At 42.9% G+C, this 19,052-nt stretch overlaps 1 protein-coding gene across 1 annotated transcript in view; it reads right to left on the bottom strand.

Annotated features, from left to right (window-relative positions):
- TTN (titin) overlaps window positions 1-19,052 on the bottom strand; it is a 242,357-nt gene that overhangs the window by 168,629 nt on the left and 54,676 nt on the right. The window contains exons 45-83 of the mRNA XM_054381468.1: window positions 18,464-19,027; window positions 17,736-18,017; window positions 17,345-17,623; window positions 16,725-17,003; window positions 16,348-16,626; window positions 15,937-16,224; window positions 15,538-15,816; window positions 15,173-15,454; window positions 14,788-15,066; window positions 14,399-14,677; window positions 14,026-14,304; window positions 13,620-13,907; window positions 13,241-13,519; window positions 12,831-13,112; window positions 12,425-12,703; window positions 12,003-12,281; window positions 11,619-11,897; window positions 11,211-11,498; window positions 10,736-11,014; window positions 10,259-10,540; window positions 9,385-9,663; window positions 9,001-9,282; window positions 8,254-8,532; window positions 7,841-8,128; window positions 7,355-7,633; window positions 6,975-7,253; window positions 6,593-6,871; window positions 6,203-6,490; window positions 5,781-6,068; window positions 4,351-4,632; window positions 3,374-3,652; window positions 2,982-3,263; window positions 2,558-2,836; window positions 2,142-2,429; window positions 1,635-1,913; window positions 1,261-1,539; window positions 906-1,184; window positions 468-755; window positions 28-315 (exon numbers count right to left, since the gene is read on the bottom strand). Of these exons, the coding sequence (XP_054237443.1) occupies window positions 28-315; window positions 468-755; window positions 906-1,184; window positions 1,261-1,539; window positions 1,635-1,913; window positions 2,142-2,429; window positions 2,558-2,836; window positions 2,982-3,263; window positions 3,374-3,652; window positions 4,351-4,632; window positions 5,781-6,068; window positions 6,203-6,490; window positions 6,593-6,871; window positions 6,975-7,253; window positions 7,355-7,633; window positions 7,841-8,128; window positions 8,254-8,532; window positions 9,001-9,282; window positions 9,385-9,663; window positions 10,259-10,540; window positions 10,736-11,014; window positions 11,211-11,498; window positions 11,619-11,897; window positions 12,003-12,281; window positions 12,425-12,703; window positions 12,831-13,112; window positions 13,241-13,519; window positions 13,620-13,907; window positions 14,026-14,304; window positions 14,399-14,677; window positions 14,788-15,066; window positions 15,173-15,454; window positions 15,538-15,816; window positions 15,937-16,224; window positions 16,348-16,626; window positions 16,725-17,003; window positions 17,345-17,623; window positions 17,736-18,017; window positions 18,464-19,027 (11,268 nt within the window). The remainder of the gene's footprint in view (window positions 1-27; window positions 316-467; window positions 756-905; window positions 1,185-1,260; window positions 1,540-1,634; window positions 1,914-2,141; window positions 2,430-2,557; window positions 2,837-2,981; window positions 3,264-3,373; window positions 3,653-4,350; window positions 4,633-5,780; window positions 6,069-6,202; window positions 6,491-6,592; window positions 6,872-6,974; window positions 7,254-7,354; window positions 7,634-7,840; window positions 8,129-8,253; window positions 8,533-9,000; window positions 9,283-9,384; window positions 9,664-10,258; window positions 10,541-10,735; window positions 11,015-11,210; window positions 11,499-11,618; window positions 11,898-12,002; window positions 12,282-12,424; window positions 12,704-12,830; window positions 13,113-13,240; window positions 13,520-13,619; window positions 13,908-14,025; window positions 14,305-14,398; window positions 14,678-14,787; window positions 15,067-15,172; window positions 15,455-15,537; window positions 15,817-15,936; window positions 16,225-16,347; window positions 16,627-16,724; window positions 17,004-17,344; window positions 17,624-17,735; window positions 18,018-18,463; window positions 19,028-19,052) is intronic.

Below are 19,052 nucleotides of genomic sequence, written 5' to 3'. Positions count from 1 at the left end.
CATGAACACTAAAGCTCACAGCAATACCTTGTACTGCCAGCTGAGCTGCGCATGCGTCCTTTCCAACACTGTTGCTAGCAGTACATGTGTAGAGTCCAGCATCCCCTTTGCCAACTTTTAGGACCGTCAAGCTGGCTGTATTTTCCACCAGTGTCATCTTGTAATTGCCCCCTGGGCGAATCTCTCTGTTGTCTCTGGTCCAAGTAATCCTCATAGGAGAAGAGCCAGTCAAGTGGCACTTAAAAGTTGCACTTTCCCCTTGCGCCACATCGATAGATACTGGTTTGATGTCAAAGAAGGGAGGTTGTAGATGTTCTGAAAAGAGGAATGCATGGTAGAGTTCACCACCAAACCCTCCTCACCATTCTATGCCCATAATCCCTGGCCACCATACAATGGGTAGAGTGTTAAAAAAGGTTGAAGAAATAAAAGAGCAAAGACGTTAAAAAGATGTTACAGCTACAAACCTGTGAGGAGGAGTTTGGCACTGCAAGATGCCGTTCCCAGAGCATTTTGGGCTGAGCAAGTATATTTGCCACAGTAATCCATACTAGTTTGCAAGATCTGGAGAGTTGCAACATTGCTTAAGAAGGTTGATTGCACGTTATCACTGTCGCTTAAGAGACCCCCATCCTTGTACCAAGACACTTGGATAGGCTCTGAGCCATTTATACGGCAATCAAATGTCACCGGGGCACCAACCACCTCCTGAATATCTTTCAGTTTTCTGGTGAATGTAGGGGCAAGTTGGCGTTCTGCAAAACAATAATAATCACCACTATAAATAGGAAGCCATCCTGTCAATCTAGAATTAACTAACTCTGAAATTAAAAAGAACCCCTTTCCGTAGACAACAAAGAGTTCCTACAGACTACCCCAGAAAAGAGTGGTGCTTGGCCCATCACCTTTAACAGCAATCAAAGCTGTGGTGGTGGCAAAGCCAACGCTGTTTTCTGCTTTGCAGATATACTCTCCAATATCAGTATCCTCCACGGTGGAGAATGCCAGTGTGGCTACATTATTCTTGAAGTGCATCTTGTAAGCCTGTGTTGATCTGAGCTTGGTGTCATCCTTGTACCAGGACACCTTGATTTCTGGTGCACCACCAATCTGGCATTTTAAGATCAAGGGCTCGCCAATCTTCACTTCTACACGGTCCAGATGTGTGACAAAATAGGGTGGTTCTAGGGAAGGAGAGAGCATGGTGAGCAGATGTGGAGCATCACTGGGGTGCTTTAGGGGGCCAGGTGTGATGCTTACCTAAGATGGATACAAGGCTGTGGCAAACATCACCACCTGCCTCATTTGCCACCTCACAGGTGTATTCGCCTTCATCACTCTTGGTGCTATTGAAGATTTCAAGAATGCCAGATTTTTCAGTAGCTGTTACACTACAGCGTGGAGACTGAGCAATGGGCATGCCATTTCTTTTCCAGGTGACTGAGATGGGAGGGGTGCCTGTGTAGCTGCTTTCCAGCACAATGGACTTCCCCTGCTCCACACTGAAATCACTCAGTTTCTTCACAAAGACTGCAGGCTCTGTGGGGAGGCATAGGTCAGTAGTGAGAGGGACAGATGTGGCAGTGCTGCAGGCAGAAAGGAGATACCTTGTACACATACACGCACAAACACACCTTTCACAAAGAGCTGAGTTGTGCATGAGGCACTGCCAGCATCATTTGTGACTACGCAGGCATAGTCACCACTTTGGTCTGGCTCCACATTGTACAGCTGCAGCTGTGACACAGACTCATCCAGAGAGATGGAACAGTTGCTGTCTGGCATCAGCTCCCTGATGCCTCGGAACCAGGCCACTTTGAAGGGAGTAGTGCCCTTGATGTAGCTGGTGAATGCCACACTTGATCCAGGCAAAACTTCCTGGGGATCGGGTGTCTTCATGAAAGAAGGTGGTTCTAAAGATCATGCAAAGATGTGAAGAGGAAGAAAGATGTTAATAGAAGAGTCTCTGTGAGGCAGGAAAACTAGAGTAAGTTTGAGTCAAAAAGAGAAAAGAAAGATTGAGAAAAAACAAAACCAAACACACACAACCATGAAAAGAAAACAACAGAAAACCAGAGAACAGGAAGAGAGAAGAAAGTAGAAGAATTTTGTTGAAGGGGCTGCAGCATAATTCCACTGACCTTGTACAGTCAAGAAGGTACTGCATTCATCAGATCCAGCCACATTGGTTGCCACACAGGTATATGGTCCTGTATCTGTGACATCCAGGGCATTCAGTTTCAAAGCACAAACATTATCCAATAATGAGATTTCATATTTTTCTCCACTAACAATCTCATTCCCATCCTGAAACCAGGCCACAGATATGGGGGGTGTGCCAGACACTTTGCACTCCAGAAGCACTGAGGATCCCAGCACCCCCTTTGTTTCCTTTAGTTTTCTTGAGAATGAAGGAGGAACAAGATGATCTATGTAGGACAAGGCAGAAGAATGGGGAAAAAATGGCTGAGTATTTTTCAGAGGAACACAATTTTTTTTTTTTTAAAAAAAAGCTTCCTTTATTGACAGTCATGAAAAACAAAGACCCAGAGCTAACCTGTAACATCAACTGAAGAAGTGCAGCTGCTGTCTCCCACCTCATTGTGCACCTCAAAAGTATACAAGCCCCTGTCTCCCCTGTCTGCAGAAAAGACTTTCAACGTAGATACATTGTTGAAAAAGGTAATTTGGTATTTGCGGTCACTCCTTAGTTCTCTGCCATCTTTGTACCACTTGGTGGTAAGCTGAGGTGTTCCTCCTACTTTGCATTCCAAGGTAAAAGGATTGCCAGCCATTACTGTGATTGGCTCAGTCTTCTCTAAGATGACTGCTGGTTCTGAAATAGTAAGGAAGGGGTCAGTGTGTCACCAGGAAGTCTACCCACAAAGCAGTGAGCACGGGATAAAAGCAGAAACCAAAAGCTGGTAGAGGCAATTGTACAAGATGTAAGATATAGTGCCTGTGAAGCAGGCTATACACACCTAGGACTTGTAAAAAGGCAGAGCACTCCCGCATGCCAGCATCATTTTTGACCTGGCAGATGTACTTCCCAACATCAGCTCCCTCTGCACTGGCAATCTCAAGAGTTGCAATGTTGTCCATGAACCACATCTGAACATTTTCACTCTCTCTAATAATTTCACCCTTGTCCTTGAGCCAGACAACAGATATTGGTGGGGATCCTTCTACCACTGCCTGCAGGGCTGTTTGCTCCCCAATGAATATTGCAGTGTCACTCAGTTTCTTGGTGAAGCGTGGGGGTTCTGATGGCAAAAACAAGGATGCAGAGGAGGGTTAATCATGCTTGCTTGCTTGGAAGAGGGACAGACATGAGATAAAGAGGACAGTGATGCTGTTGATCCTCCATACAAACCTTTGAATTTCACTGTGCAGGTGCAAGTGTCGCTTCCCACCTCATTCATAGCTTTGCATTGATATTCTCCAGTATCTTGAGATTCCAGACAGAGAATATGAAGACTGGCAACGGAGTGCTTTGCTGTCACCTTGAACTTCTTGCTGCTCCTGACCTGCCTCCGATCCTTGAACCAAGCCACCTCAAAAGGTGGAGTCCCTGCTATCTCACACTGGAGAATAACATCTGAGCCTTTAAGTGTGTCCACAGGGCTTGGCACCTTGCTAAAAACAGGCGGTTCTATAAGAAAAGAATCACATCATACTGCATGAGCCTACTTTCTTGGGTGTGTCTTTGAATAGTAGCAGCAGGCAACATATTCAGGAAGGGGCCTATACCTATTTTTGTAAACCCATATTTAGCTCACTTCTAAAAACGCTAAGCCTCCGGCATCTCCCAGCAAGTCATCCTAGCACTCAAAGGCCAAAGGGCAAAAACACTATGACACTTCTGCACCTATTTGGAGTGAACGCTCAGTGCTCCTTTCCAAAGGCTTCTCTTCCCTCTCTCCAGAAATACATTCCAGCTTTCACTGCCTTTTACAAGTCATGAAAGCTACCATCAATGAGGCTCAGCCACACATCCTCCTCTTCCGTCTTAAATTTCATTCCTGCTAGAATAACTGTATATATAGAAAGGAGGCAGAGGGATGGCTGCAGTCTTCCCAGCTCCTTCATCTAGTCCATGCTTCCCTTGTGATCTGACAAGCTTGACTTATTCAGCTTGTAACTGACTTAAATGTGGAGACAAGGGAATGCTCACACAGTGCTGAACATCTACCACTATTTCCTTCCTGGAGTCTGCTGCCTAACTACAACAGCATTTGAATATGAAAGCAGATGGAGAGATACGTCCCCAGCAGCGACCAACTGTCTGTGCAGCTAGGAGTGGGCCCAGAATCCAGGGATTCTGGTGGTATGTGGACATCTGCTGCTGACCTTTGACTGCGATTGAAGTGCTGCAGCTGGCTGTGCCGGCAGAGTTATGAGCTTCACATATGTAATCACCAGCATCTTCAGTGTTGGCACCCAAGATGGTTAGCATTGCCACGGAGTCTACAAAGGACATATGGAACCTCTCGCTCGCCTGGAGTGCCTGGTCACTTTTGTACCACATGGTTCTGATCTCTGGTGTGCCACTGATTTTACATTCAAGTTGAACTGTGTCCCCCTGCTTCACGAACCTCAAAGCTTCAGGCTTCTTGGTGAACTTGGGAGGTTCTGCGGAACAGAGTAAGTATGTAGAGAGTGACCACATACCTGTTTGCTGTGTGAAATCTATGTTGCTGAGCAAGAGTTATGGAGCACAAAAGTATCAGGGCACAACAAATTATGCATGCTACAACAGCTGATTGTATCCTCAGTTTCCTCTCAAGAAAAGGCACAAGATGGAGAAAAGAAGGCAAAGACAACTAGAAAAATATTCTGTCAACTCCAGAGCCTGCTGTGTCAGACAGCTGGAGTTGTAAAATAGAAAACTTCTCAATCCAAGGGAAATTTTGCTGTTACCGTTGTGAGGTGAAAGTATCCCAAGGCAAGCATGAAAGATTTGACAAGCCCTTCACCCTCAGGAGCGTGCAGAAAACATGGTAGGGACAGCTTCACTTGCTTACATATCTGTAAAGTGTATTTTTTGCATGAATCACAGAATCATACAATTGTTAGGGTTGGACGGACCTCAAGGATCATCTAGTTCCAACAGGGACACCTCACACTAGATCAGGTGGCTCAGAGCCACATCCAGCCTGGCCTTAAAAACCTCCAGGGATGGGGCTTCTACCACCTCCCTGGGCAACTTGTTCCAGTGCCTCACCACCCTCATGATGAAGAATTTCTTCCTAACATCCAGTCTGAATCTACCCATTTCTATTTTTTTCCATTTCCCCTAGTCCTATCATTACCTGACACCCTAAAAAGTCCCTCACCAGCTTACTTATATGATTCATAGCCTAGATTAAATCAGCAATTCAGGACTCCAATTGAAATCTTTAGCAAATTTGAAGGAGCCACCAGTGTTGGCTTAAAAATGCAAGTTAGTTGTACTGACTGTATCACTGTTTTCCATATAGGAATTGCTATGTGTAAAAACTACCATGACTGTAGTTTAAGCACTAATATTCAAGCAAAAATCCATAAAAACAGCTTCACAGGGAGACTTTTCCCTTTGGAGATTTTGTAGACACAAAAGGCTTCTACTACCATGCAGTATAATAGGAGAAGGTCACCACATGGTATATATTTACTTTCTGAAAAGCTACATTCTGTGTATTTCCAAACTGGAAAGCGTGAAAGATGAGACTCGGTAACAAAGAGATCTCTTTACCCAAGAAAAAGAAAACACAAAAACAAAAGTGACTTAATCATAATACCTTTAACACTGAGTTGAGCTGAGCAAAAGTCTTTCCCAGCTTCATTACTAGCTTGGCAAGTGTATTGGCCAGAGTCTCCTTTACCCACTCTGAGCACTCGAAGGTGTGCTGTATTGTCTGCAAAGGTAATACTGAAGTTTCCTCCAGTTCGGATCTCCCGACCATCTTTGGACCAGGTGATGTGAATTGGCTGGGTTCCACTAACGTGGCATTCAAAGTCAGCACTTTCTCCAAAAGGCACAGCAATAGATTCTGGTTTGGTGTCAAAGACAGGCGCTTGCTTGGGTTCTAGAAACATAAGAAAACTGTGTGATATTTGCATCTCATGAAACAGCCAATTCAACACACAGATACCATCACATGCATGGAACATGGAAACAAGAAACCTGTGATCCAGGCAAAATTTCTGTAAGGCAACACACCTGCCACTGTAAGCCTAGCACTTGAGGTGACAGTGCCCACAGCGTTGGTGGCTGTGCAGGAGTACTGCCCAGTGTGATTCATCTCAGTTTGTACCAGTTGCAGCACTGCAACATTATCTACAAAGGATGTGTGCACATTGTGGTCATCCCTTAGCAGCACACCGTCTTTATGCCAAGTCACAGTAATAGGTTCTGAGCCATTGAGTCGACACATAAATTTAAGGGGTAAACCAACAGGGTGCTCGATGTCCTTTAGTTTTCTTGCAAAGGAAGGAGGTCGTTTGCGCTCTAGAAGAAAGCAAATAAAGGATAAATATGCCCTAGGAAGCAATTTTGTTATACTTTTGCAAGAGAAAAAGAATTTGCAGCAAACTAATATAAAATCATCACCTTGAACAGTTAAGAGAGCCTTTGTAGATGCAGTTCCTACACTGTTTTCTGCCTTGCAGGTATATTCTCCACTGTCATTAATAAGCACTTTGTTGAAAATAAGCGTAGCAACGTTGTCTTTAAAGAACACTTTGTACTCAGGAGTGGACCTGAGTTTTGTATCACCTTTATACCAAGACACAGTGATTTCTGGTGTTCCAGCAATGCGGCATTGCAATGTTGTATAATCTCCAACTGATACCTCAAGAGGTTCCAAGTGTGTAACAAAATAGGGAGGTTCTAAAAAAAGAGAAGCAGTTAGATAGGCTCATTATACTGCCAGGCCTTGGAAAGCATACAATTAAAAGAACAGGCAAGAAAATGCAGCAAAGGGTGCACACACCTAGGGTAGAGACCACAGCCTCACAAACATCTCTTCCTGCCTCATTTTCAACATGGCAAGTGTATTCTCCTGCATCTTCTTTGGTGCTGTCAAGTATTTCCAGGATGCAGGATTTCTCTGTAGTGGTGATGCTACACTTCTGAGATTGAGTGATGGTGCGGCCATTCTTCTTCCATGTCACAGAGATGGGCAGGCTACCTGTGTAAGTGCCCTCCAGGATGACAGCCTTACCAGGCTCCACACACTGATCACTCAGCTTCTTCACAAAGACAGCTGGCTCTAATGAAGGGTAAGAAGTCAAAAACATTGAGCGCAACAAGACAAACGCAGGGAAGGAAACAAAATGTTATGGTAGGTAGAGAGACACCATGTTTACAAACCTTTTACCGTAAGGTGTGTTGTACAGTTTGCCCTGCCAGCATCGTTAGTGACTAGACAAGTGTACTCGCCACTTTGGAGAGGAGTCACATCAAATAACTCAAGCTCTGCAGTGGAGTCCTCCAAGAAGATATTGCATTTGTCCCCTGGCACAAGCTCATTGGCCCCTCTAAACCAGTTCACCTTAAAAGGAGGGGTTCCTCTGATAACACATGTAAAAGTGATACTTGTGCCTGGCAAGACATCCAGAGACTCTGGTGTCCTCTCAAAAGAAGGTGGTTCTAAAATGCACAGAAGAAAAAGAGAGGTAAGACAGGTTGCTACAACATAACCCTGGCATTTTCACACACCTACTGAAGATAAAAAGCAAAATCTTTATTTTCCAGTCAATAATGTTCCCTGAATATATTTGTAAAAGACTATAGGAAATTTCAAGAAAGGAGGAGGAAAGAATAGCTCAACGAGGTTCCTGACCATCATATACTGACCTTGTACAGTCAGCACAGCGCTACATTCATCTGAACCAGCTACATTGGTAGCTTTGCAGGTGTAAGTTCCAGTATCTGAGTGACTCAGTGAATTGACTTCTAAAATACATAGGTTATCTGAAAAGGAGATTTGATGTTTTTCCCCACTGACTAACTTAAGTCCATTTTGGAACCAGACAACAGAAATAGGAGGTGAACCCAACACTTTGCATTCCAGCAGTGCTGAGGAACCCAGGACACAAGGGGTTTCCTTTAGTTTTCTTGTGAAAGAAGGAGGAATTATTCGATCTGTGTAAGAAAACATAATAAATTCATGGTTAGAGAGAAAAGAAGAGAAGGAATAGAAGAAAATAAAGAGAATATGACCAAACAGAAGTTTTTGTAAAAGATAGAAGACAAGCTACCCAACCAACCTAAGACATCAACTGATGCTGTGCAACTGCTTTTCCCCACGTCGTTCTGCACTGCAAAAGTGTACAATCCACCATCTTCCTTTTCTGCAGCCATAATTTTAAGTGTGGATACTTTATTGAGGAAAGTAATTCTGTACTTTTGGCTGCTGGTCAGTTCTTTGCCATCCTTGAACCACCCAGTGGAGAGCTCTGGTGTGCCTGCCACTTTGCACTCCAAAGTACAGGTGTCTCCTATAGTAACTCTCATTGGCTCTGCTTTCTCTACAATGACTGCAGGCTCTGGAAAGAGAGATGGGTAATGTGTATGGTGAAAACAGAATTTGATTACTATTAGCTATAAGTATTATAGCACTATAAGATGGAGGTTACACATCTGATGGTAAAGAATTTTATCAGGTCTGTATTTTTCCATCCTACACTGGAGATTCCAGATGCTTTCCAAAGTGAGGGAAAACCAGTTTTAAACTGCTAGGGGAGAAATGTTATCTCTGTCACTCTACAAGCAGGTAGGAGCAAGAATTCCATTCAACAGGATCCCGTCACATTGTAGAGGCCTGTGGTTGCTTTCACCTCTACTCCTGGAACAACTGAAAATAAAGAACCTGACTACTGCTTGTTTGGGACACAATGAGTCTCTGTTTTGATTGTCTTGATCTCAAGGGTATAAGCAAAGTATAGAGCTCACACTAAACAGCCAAATTCCTAACTTAAAAAAAAATATTTTGTGAACTTATGCTTTGTACCAACCTAGAATAGTTAAGGTAGCCATGCACTCGCGACTTCCAGCATCATTTGTGATCTGACAGATGTATTTTCCAGCATTGCTTGTCTCTGTGCACGCCAGTTGTAAAGTTGCAATATTTTCCACAAATGTGATCTTCGTGGTTTCACTTTCTCTAATAATTTCCTCTTTGTCTTTAAGCCACTGCACAGAAATTGGCTGGGAGCCCTCCACTCTTGCTTGGAACTCTACTGGTTCACCAACCACAACAGTCATGCTGTTTATTTTAGTCAAGAATTTTGGTGGTTCTGAAGAAGAAATTGCAGTTACAGTAAATACTCACAACGACTATGTAAAGCAACGTAGTGCCACTGGAAGCACTCCAGAAGGCTTATGTGCCAATACTTTACCTTTCAGCTTCACAGTGCAAAAACAAGTGTCGCTTCCTACGTTGTTCTGCACTTTGCACTGATATTCCCCAACATCTGCAGCTTCAACATTAAGAATGTGAATGCTTGTATGGTAGGTTTTGGCTGTAACCTTATACTTCTTACTACTGCGGATTTGCCTCCTGTCTTTGTACCAGGTAACGTCAAATGGCGGTGTTCCTGAAATCTCACATTCCAGGCTAACCTCAGTTCCTTTGATTATGTCTACTGGAGAGGGCTTTCTGCTAAAGACAGGAGGTTCTAACAAAGGAAGAAAGGAACACTTTTTAGAAAGGAGCTATTTGACCAACAAAGAGTTTACTGACACAAGATTCTACACAATGAAACTGCTAAGAAAATCAACTGAATGGTCAAGGACTTTCCTCATTTTCTGGGCATATAATGAAATAATCTTGCAGGTAGGTGAGCATTTGGAGTTCTTAGCTTCTCTATACAAAAAGTGAAGAGAGAGAGGACCCATGGCAGAGAGCGCAGGTCTCATTTAGCTGGTAGTAGTCTTGAATATGGGGCACAAAATTGACATTTATCAGCCTGGGTCTATTATTTTTCTTCATATTTCAGCTGTTTGATAGAACAGTTGTCACTATGATCTGTATTGGACATTGTCAGTCACAGAACTGGGGAACACCTAGCTCAGGACTCATCTACATTAAGAACATCTTTCTTGTTCATCTGCTGGAGGAGAGGGGGAAAGGGGGGCATCAAGAAACAAACATGACGTGAAGAAAATGGCAGCCCTGAACTAAGAAATTAATTTCATACTCCTGTGGATTTTCAAGAGGAAAAATTACCAAGCAAAAGTAGATTGTAGTCAGAGAACAAGAGGACAGCTAACCTTTCACTGTGACTTTGGTGCTACAGCTGGCCTTGCCGGCAGGGTTGTGAGCTTCACAGATGTAGTCACCACTCTCCTCAGTACTGAGATGATTCATTTCAAGCACAGCCACAGAGTCAATGAATGATGTCCGGAATTTTTCACTGGCAACAATTTCATGGTCATTTCTGAACCACACTACTTTCATCTCTGGAGATCCACTTACTTTGCACTCAAGCCGCACTGAGTCACCTTGCTTGACTACTTTTGCCACCTCTAGCTTCTTAGTAAACTTGGGTGGTTCTAAAAAAATCAGAAAAGTGAGGTCATGAACATCTGAATTTATATCAAAAAGAGAAGAGAAAAGAGCCAAACAACTGTGGGTTGCAAACAAAAGGTTGGGAATTCACTTGGTAGTGTGTCAAAGATCACTGAGGTGGGCTTGGCAGAAAAGAAGAAAAAGATTAAAAGATTGCAACACAACAAGAAAGTGCACACCTGTTACCATCAATGTTGTAGTGCAAGAGTCACTGCCAACATCATTTGATACGTGGCAAGTGTAGTGTCCACTCCTAGAGGTATCCACGGAATAGAGGGTTAAGAACCCAGCTGACCCTTCAGTCCCAATGAAACAAGTTGGACCAGATAGAAGTTCTAAGTCTTCTTTGAACCACTTTACTGTAAATGGTGGAGTTCCTTTTAGTGTGGCCTTAAACTCCACTGTGGAATCTGGGATAGCTTGCTGGCTTTCAGGTTTTACTAAGAAGCTTGGTGGCTCTGCAGTTTTTAAGAAAAAGAAATATTCACTTACATCAGAAACATGTAAGAATGAAGAAAATTAGGGAGATAAGCATGGAGACCAAGATTTTAGCATTAATATTAAGAAGTATAAGAGTGTTATGTTAGCATAAGATTTAACATATTTTCCCAGCATCTGTCACAGATAAGAAGAAATAGTAAAAGAGTTTCAAACCTTTCACAGTCAGGACGGCACTGCAAGAATCATTCCCAGCAACATTAGAGACACTGCATGTGTAATTTGCACTGTCTACCAGCTCTAGATTAGCAATCTCGAGTGATATAGTGTTCTCATGGCACAGGCTTCTGTATTTTGCACTGTCAGTTATCTCTTTTCCATCCTTGAACCATTTTGCAGTAATGGGGAGCGACCCAGAGACTTTGCATTCCATTTGGATAGAAGATCCCAGAACAGTGTCCTTTTTGGTTAGTTTTTTGATAAATGCAGGAGGAATTGATTGATCTGCCCAACATAAAAAACACCAAAAGCACGCAGTTACCTTCTTGCCTATCTTTTACAGAGATTATTATTCTTCCATTCCCTCCCTGCGGAGAGGTGAATTTGCCAAATGACAATACAAACCTAGCACAGTCAGAACAGCTTCACAGGTGCTACTTCCGAAGTCATTTTCAACCTTAAAACTGTAGGTACCACTATCCTCCTTTGATACATGTTCAATCCTGAAACTGGCAACATTGTTTTCAAAGCTCATTGTGTAGTATCTACTGGGCAGGAGCTGTTTGCCATCTTTGTACCACCTTATTCGGAGCTCTGGTGTCCCAGCCACCGCACACTCCAAAGTCACGGGGTCTCTCTCAGTGACTTTAAGTGATTTAGCCTTTTCTATGATCTGTGCAGGTTCTGAGGTAGAAAGTGATAAAAAATGACAGTTAGCTAAGCAGATGGGGAGCTGACTTTCCAAGTACTCATCAAGAATGCACCTGAAGGGTCACATTTTGTACACACCTTGTACAAAAAGCAAAGCAAAGCATTTCTCTGTGCCAGACTCGTTCTTTGCCTGGCAGGTGTATCTCCCTCTGTGGCTGAGGTCAACATTGGAAAGTTCCAGTGTGGCCACACCATTTTCAAAGGTAATATGGTGGTGCTCATCATCTTCTAGTATTTTCTCATCTTTTATCCACGACACAGATAAGGGTTTAGCACCTCCTACAACGCACTGGAAGAATGCAGTGCCTTTCAAAATGCTAGTGACATTCTCCAGCTTCTTGATGAAGGATGGTGGTTCTGTGGTGTGAGATTTTGTTTGTTGTTTGGAAGAGAAGTCATGGAAAGGGAAGAGAGGAAAGAAAGGTCATATGAAGTCATCCTAGTCACCAAAGTTTAGCCAAGGGATGTAATGTTTGGGGCACGCTTCCTAGAGGACTGACCTTTCAAACTGAGCCTTGTGCTGCAAGAGCAGCTCCCGCCTTCGTTTGATATAATACATTGATATTCACCAACATCTGAGACATCACAGTTAGTCACATTAAGAGTAAATACTGATTCTTTGGTGGATATGGCATATTTCTTGCTGCTGAACATCTCCTTATTGTTCTTCAGCCACTTGACCTCAAATGGAGGAGTACCAGTCACCTCACACTCAAGTGTGGCCTCCAAACCCTTCACTACCTCGGTGGGTCTCAGCTCCCGAACAAACGTTGGAGGTTCTACAAAGAGGAATATGGGGAAAGTAAATAGTACCCTTGTAAGGTTTTGAAGGGAGAATTCTTCCCTACCCTATCACCCCAGTTATGTGGCATAGGTGGATGATGACACAAGACGTTCAAAACCAACCTTTCACTTTCAGCTCGATGCTGCAGCTTTCACTCCCTGCATCATTGTGGGCTTCACAAACATAAATGCCACTATCCAACACTGTGGCTTGAGTGACTTTCAAAGTGGCTAAACCATCTATGAAGGACATGCTGTATTTAGCGTGGTCAGTCACTTCATTCCCATCCAGGTACCATGTGATGTGAATCTCTGGTGTGCCTACTACCTGGCACTCAAAAGTGGTGGATTGTCCTTCACGCAAAGCTACTACAGAAGTTGGTATCTGAATAAATCTGGGAGGCTCTAGAAGATGGACAGAAAAAGTGAGGCTTTATAATATTCACAGTGGTTCAAACAAATACACAGTTTTCCTACCTCTTCCCCCCAAAACTGGACAGAAAAATAAAAAATAAGAATATTGGGTTGCACACCTTTTACAAACAAAGCTGCTCTGCAAGTTGCAGTCCCCACATCATTGCTTATCTGACAAGTGTAGTTTCCAGAGTCAGATGTCCTAGCTGAGAAAAGCTCCAGTACACTAGATGTGTTGTCCTTCCAGACAGATCGATTTGCTCCAGAGAGGAGCTCCTGACTATCTTTAAACCACTTTATCTGCAGAGGAGTAGAGCCTTTCACCAGTGCTTTGAACTGAACCCTAGCATTGGGCACAACCTCTTGGGGCTGGGGTTTTTCCACAAAATACGGTGGTTCTATAAAATGTAAAAAGAAAGAAAGAGGATTACTCTGAGACACAAGAATTCCAAAATTATGAATGAGAGGTCTGCCACAAGAAAAAGAAGGAGCTCAAACCTTTGACTGTTAAGAATCCACTGCATTGGTTGCTTCCTGCCTTATTTGTTGCTTCACAGGTGTAAGAGCCACTGTCTGTACCTTCCAGGTTATTGATTTCCAGAAAGGCAGTATTATCATGGAAAGAGTATTTGTGCTTTTCACTTGCTGTTATTTCTTGATCATCTTTATACCACTGGATACTTATAGGGTGCGAACCAGATACTATGCATTCCAGGTGGACAAAAGACCCTTTAATGCTGTCCATTTTCTTGAGCTTTTTGGTGAATTTAGGTGGTATAATGAGATCTATCCAAGACAGAGTAAAAAGATAAGGTATGAAATTCAGCCTTCATTGGAGCAGGTGTCAGCTCAGGAGAAAAGATTTTGTATGAGAAAACAATGATAAAAGAAATCCCATACACACCTAGGACATTAATGCTGGCAGAACAGCTGCTGCTTCCAACATCGTTGTGAACCTCAAAAATGTATTCCCCACTATCTTTCTTTTCTGCATGTAGCACCTTTAGGACAGAGACAGTATCTGTAACACTGATCTTGTATTTTGGGCCTAATGTCAGTTCCTTTCCATCTTTGAACCATTTAGCTGTAATAGGTTTTGTTCCCGAAAATTTACACTGCAAGGTTGCTGGGTCTCCTTCAGTCACATCTATTGACACAGCCTTGTCCACAATTGTAGCAGGTTCTGTTGTAAACAAGGAGATAGGGTGTTAAAGGCATCTGTAAAAGCCACCAGGGAATTCTCTGAGATGGCTGCAAGCTCTGAAGCTTGGACCAACCTTTGACGGTCAGCAGAGCAGAACACCTCTGAATTCCTGCCTCATTTTTAGCCTGACAGAAATATTTTCCATCATGTTTCAGTTCAATAGACCTCACCAGAAGAGTGGCAATATTGTTCACAAAGGTCATTTTGATATTGTTGTCTTCAATCACTTCATCATTGTCTTTCAGCCAGGACACGGTGATGGGCAAGGAGCCTTTAATAGCAGCCTGAAACACAACTGTGCCACCTCGAAGGGAACTAATGTTTTCTATCCTCTTCAAGAACTGTGGGGGCTCTGGTGGGAAGAAAGTGGCTAGGTAAGTACATGTCTGGTTCATGATAGTGTGGCATGGAAACCACACTGGGACAAGAGTATGACAGTGGCATTCTGCACCTTAGACTAACCTTTCAGTGTGACCTCTGAACTGCAGATGCAGCTCCCAACATCATTTGTTACTCTACACTGATACTCGCCAACATCAGAAGCATCAAACCTGAAAATGTGGAGGCTAATCAAAGATTTCTCAGTGCTTAATCTGTGCTTCTTACTGCTTCGCACAGGTTTGTCATCTTTCAACCAAAACACTTCAAAGGGAGGTGTGCCAAGAACCTCACACTCCAAAACCACATCAGAATCCTTCAAGACTTCCATGGACTGAAACTCCTTGCTAAAATAAGGTGACTCTACAGTGCAAAAGAGAGAGGGTAATTTGTATTAATCATACTTACAAAGTATGTAAAACTGCACTGAGTTTAAAAGACATACTATGTGTCTGGATGTCACACACACCTTTGATTGTAACAACACTACTGCAAATATCTTTTCCAGCATCATTTTTGGCCTCACAGGTGTATTCCCCACTGTCTTCTGTCTCAACCTCTGTAACACGGAGCATTGCCAAAGATTTTGCAAAAGACATCTTGTATTTGTCACTTTCTTTTAGCTCTCTATCATCCTTGAACCATGTGATTTTAATCTCAGGAGTACCAGCGACTTCACAGGTCAGCTCAACATATCCACCTTTCTTTACTAGTTGGGTTGGTTCTAGCTTCTCCTTGAAGGCAGCAGGTTCTGTGGATTTAAGAAGAGTGTTCAGGACAGAGTGCCACTTGGTCAACAGAGCTGAAAGTTTAAAAGAGAGTAAGAATGCAAACCTTTTACAAATAAGTTTGCACTGCATGTTACTGAACCAGCTACGTTGGAGACTTTGCAGGTATATTTTCCTGAGTCTGTTGGCTTGACCGCATAAAGCTCCAAGTAACTTGCCAATGCTTCTGTCATAATATAACAGGCACCTCCTGTCACCAGCTCAGTATCACCTTTAAACCATTTTACTGTCAGTGGTGTTGTGCCTTTAAATGTGCCTTTGAAACGTACAGTTGATGCAGGCAGTACATCTTGGGACTCTGGTTCTGCGGTGAAGCTCGGTGGTTCTAGATTGCATTGAAAGGAAACAATTGTCAAGAGTAAGACACATGGCCTGCACTTTTGGGAAGAAAAATATTGTCACATTAAAAGTGAAACTCCAAGAAATGTGAAACAAACAGTCAAACCTTTTATAAACAAAGTACTACTGCTGTCTTTGCTACCAGCAGAGTTTGTGGCTCTGCAAACGTAGACCCCAGCATCACTCGTCTCTAGGTTTTTTATTTCCAAAGATGCAGTGCCTTCTGTGAAGTGTACTGTGTACTTGGCACTTGAAGTGATCTCAGTGTCTTGCTTAAACCAAGAGACAGTCATTGGAAGAGAGCCTGAAATTTTGCAGTCTAGACGGCACGAGGTGCTAATGACGCTGTCAATATTCTTCAGTGGTTTAGTAAAGAAGGGAGGAAGAGTGCGATCTGTTGAGATTGAAAAGAACGAAAGAAATGAACACATAAGCAAAAAAGGCATGCAGTTGTTCTTCTGGCTCTGTTGTGCTCAGAGCAGAGTAGCAGGGCTCTTTGCAAAGAGTCAGTACCAACCTAACACAGTGAAGCTGGTAGTACAAGAGCTGATGCCCACATCATTGGATATCTCAAATGTGTATTCACCACTGTCCTGCATTTCAGTGGCATAAAACTTCAGCTGGGCCATGTTGTTTTTAAAGCTGATCCTATATTTTTTGCTGGCAGGTAGTGGCCTTCCATCTTTGAACCACTTAGTTTTCAGCTCTGGAGTGCCTGTGACAGTGTACTCCAAAATGGCTGGTTCCCCTGCTGTTACCTGGATCATTTCCGATTTTTCAATGATTTTGGCAGGTTCTACAACAGAATTAAACAACTGGTGTTAAGGGCAAAAAAAAATTGCTCTTCCTTTCAAGTGGGAGACAGTGTGGGGATCACAGCGCTACTCCACTGACCTTTCACTACTAGTTCACCAAAGCAGGACTGACTTCCTGCATCATTCTCAGCCACACAGGTGTATTTGCCTCCAGAGCTCAGCTGAACACCAGTAATTTGCAGTGTTGCTAGACCATGATCAAATGTCACTCTGACTTTGTTATCATCTTGAATAATGTCCTTGCCCTTCATCCACATCACAGAAATAGGCTCTGACCCTTTCACCACAGCCTGTAACGTAATAGTATCTCCAGCCAGAGCTGTCACATTTTCGATTTTCTTAACAAAAGATGGTGGTTCTAGTTCAAAGAAAAGAGACAAGAATAAATACTCATCTGCTATCACGTCATCCCATGAAATCCACATATTAAGAGATAGTTTTTTGAGGCTGTGTGTGCACAATTCACCTAAAGAACAAGCAAGAAGAAGAGCTGCATTTGCCAGTTGGGGGTTAACGTATGGTCCTTTAAGTTCAATGTCCTTCACGTTCACAGGTTTGATGCCAGATAAGAGTTAAGACATGCAGAACTTTAATGAAGAAGAAGATACTCTCCCTTCCCACCTTCTGCAGCCACCCACAAATCCAAAGATTCAAAATGCCAATCCCTTTAGTAAGTGGAGTTTTCTTTTTTCCACTAACCTTTCAAGATGTATGTTGCACTGCATATGCACTTTCCAACTTCGTTAGCTATCACACACTCGTATTCACCGACATCTGCACTATTAAATGAGGACACCTCCAAAGAAATAATAGCTTTGTGAGAGGCCAATCTGTATTTTTTACTACTGCGAATCTGTTTCTTGTCTTTGTACCAGCTAATCTCAAAAGGTCCAGTGCCAGCAACCTCACATTGAAGAATGGTGTTTGTTCCCTTCACTATCTCTGCTGGTTCAAGTGTTCGGATGAAAGACGGAGGCTCTATAAATGCAGCAAGAAAGAATTAGTTAACCATGCCAAAAAATTGGGAAAAAAAAAAAAAGGTAGTTTTTTCTCAAGAATGTGACTGGCAGCAGCAGCAAGAAGAACAGACCTTTGACAACTACTTCAGTAGTGCAGCTGTCACTTCCAACCTCGTTTACAGCTTCGCATGAGTAGCTCCCACTGTCATCAACTTTCATCTCCAAAATATCTAACACAGCCACATAATTGACAAAGGACATCCTGTGTGTGTTGCTTTCACGGATCTCCTTATTGTCCTTGAACCAAGTAACCTGGATTTCAGGAGATCCTTTGATTTTACATTGAAAGCGTGCAGAGTCACCTGGGGTCAGTAAATAAGATGGATCGACCTTCTTCACAAAGGATGGTGGCTCTAAAAATGGGGAAGAAAAATAGAAGGGGAAGAAAAGGGAAGAAAGAGGAAGGCAAGGGGAAGAAAAGGGAAAGCAGGAAAAGAAAAATGAAAGACTGAAATACAAAGCTTCAAAAGATTGTTTCCTAGCATAAGAACAAAACTTGACTTCAGAAAAGATCAGCATAATCTTTGCTGAGCTGCCGTTCTTGTGTTTCTTTTCTTGCATCTTCCATCCATCTCTCACTTGCATGCAGGAACAATTCTTGTATCTGGCTTGTGAAAGAAATAGTGAAGCAAGACAGTGCACCAGAAGACAGCAGGAGAAACAAACAAGAGGTGAATTGACCTGGTGGAAGGTCTGAGAAGAGTTCACACTGTGATTTCAAAAGAAGTCTTTTGGCTGCAAAAGAAGAAATAGGGAACCCATGAAGAGCAAAGGTAAAGGGAGTGTAGGATGGTCTTACCTCTGACTGTGACGCTGGCAGAAGAGGAGCTGCTTCCTGCCTCATTTGAGGCAGTGCACACATAATGGCCTGAATCCTTGAGTTTAGCCAGAGGAATCTCAAGTGAGGCTATTTTGTCTTCAAAATAAATCTTATAATCTTTGCCTGGTGGGATTTTGTTTCCGTCCTTTGTCCACCCTACTGTTACTTTCCTGTCTTCATCTACCTGACATTCAAGACGTATTCTTTTATTGACTGCTGACTGCACTGACTGCAAAACTTTAATAAAGCGAGGCTTGTCTATAATCACCATTTCAGCTTGGCAAATGTCAGCCCCAAACTTATTGGAAGCTTTGCAAGTGTAAACCCCTCTATCACTGGTGGTGAGAAGGGGAATTTCTAAAACATATTTGTTTTCCACTTTGAAGATCTTGTGGTGGTCTGAAGGTGAAATGGTTGTGCCATCTTTCTGCCAGGAGACGTCGATGACTGGAGTGCCCGAAACAGTACACAGGAACTTGGCACTTTTGCCCACAAAAGTAGTGATAGATTCAGGTCTGGTAAGAAACGTTGGTGGAAATGCTTCTGCAAAACAAAGGGGTTCAATGTT

Source organism: Indicator indicator, chromosome 5 (assembly GCF_027791375.1).
Source record: "Indicator indicator isolate 239-I01 chromosome 5, UM_Iind_1.1, whole genome shotgun sequence".
NCBI classification, from domain to species: Eukaryota; Metazoa; Chordata; class Aves; order Piciformes; family Indicatoridae; genus Indicator; species Indicator indicator.
The sequence above is the reverse complement of the archived record's forward strand: the minus strand, read 5'-3'. Positions and strand labels throughout refer to the sequence as shown.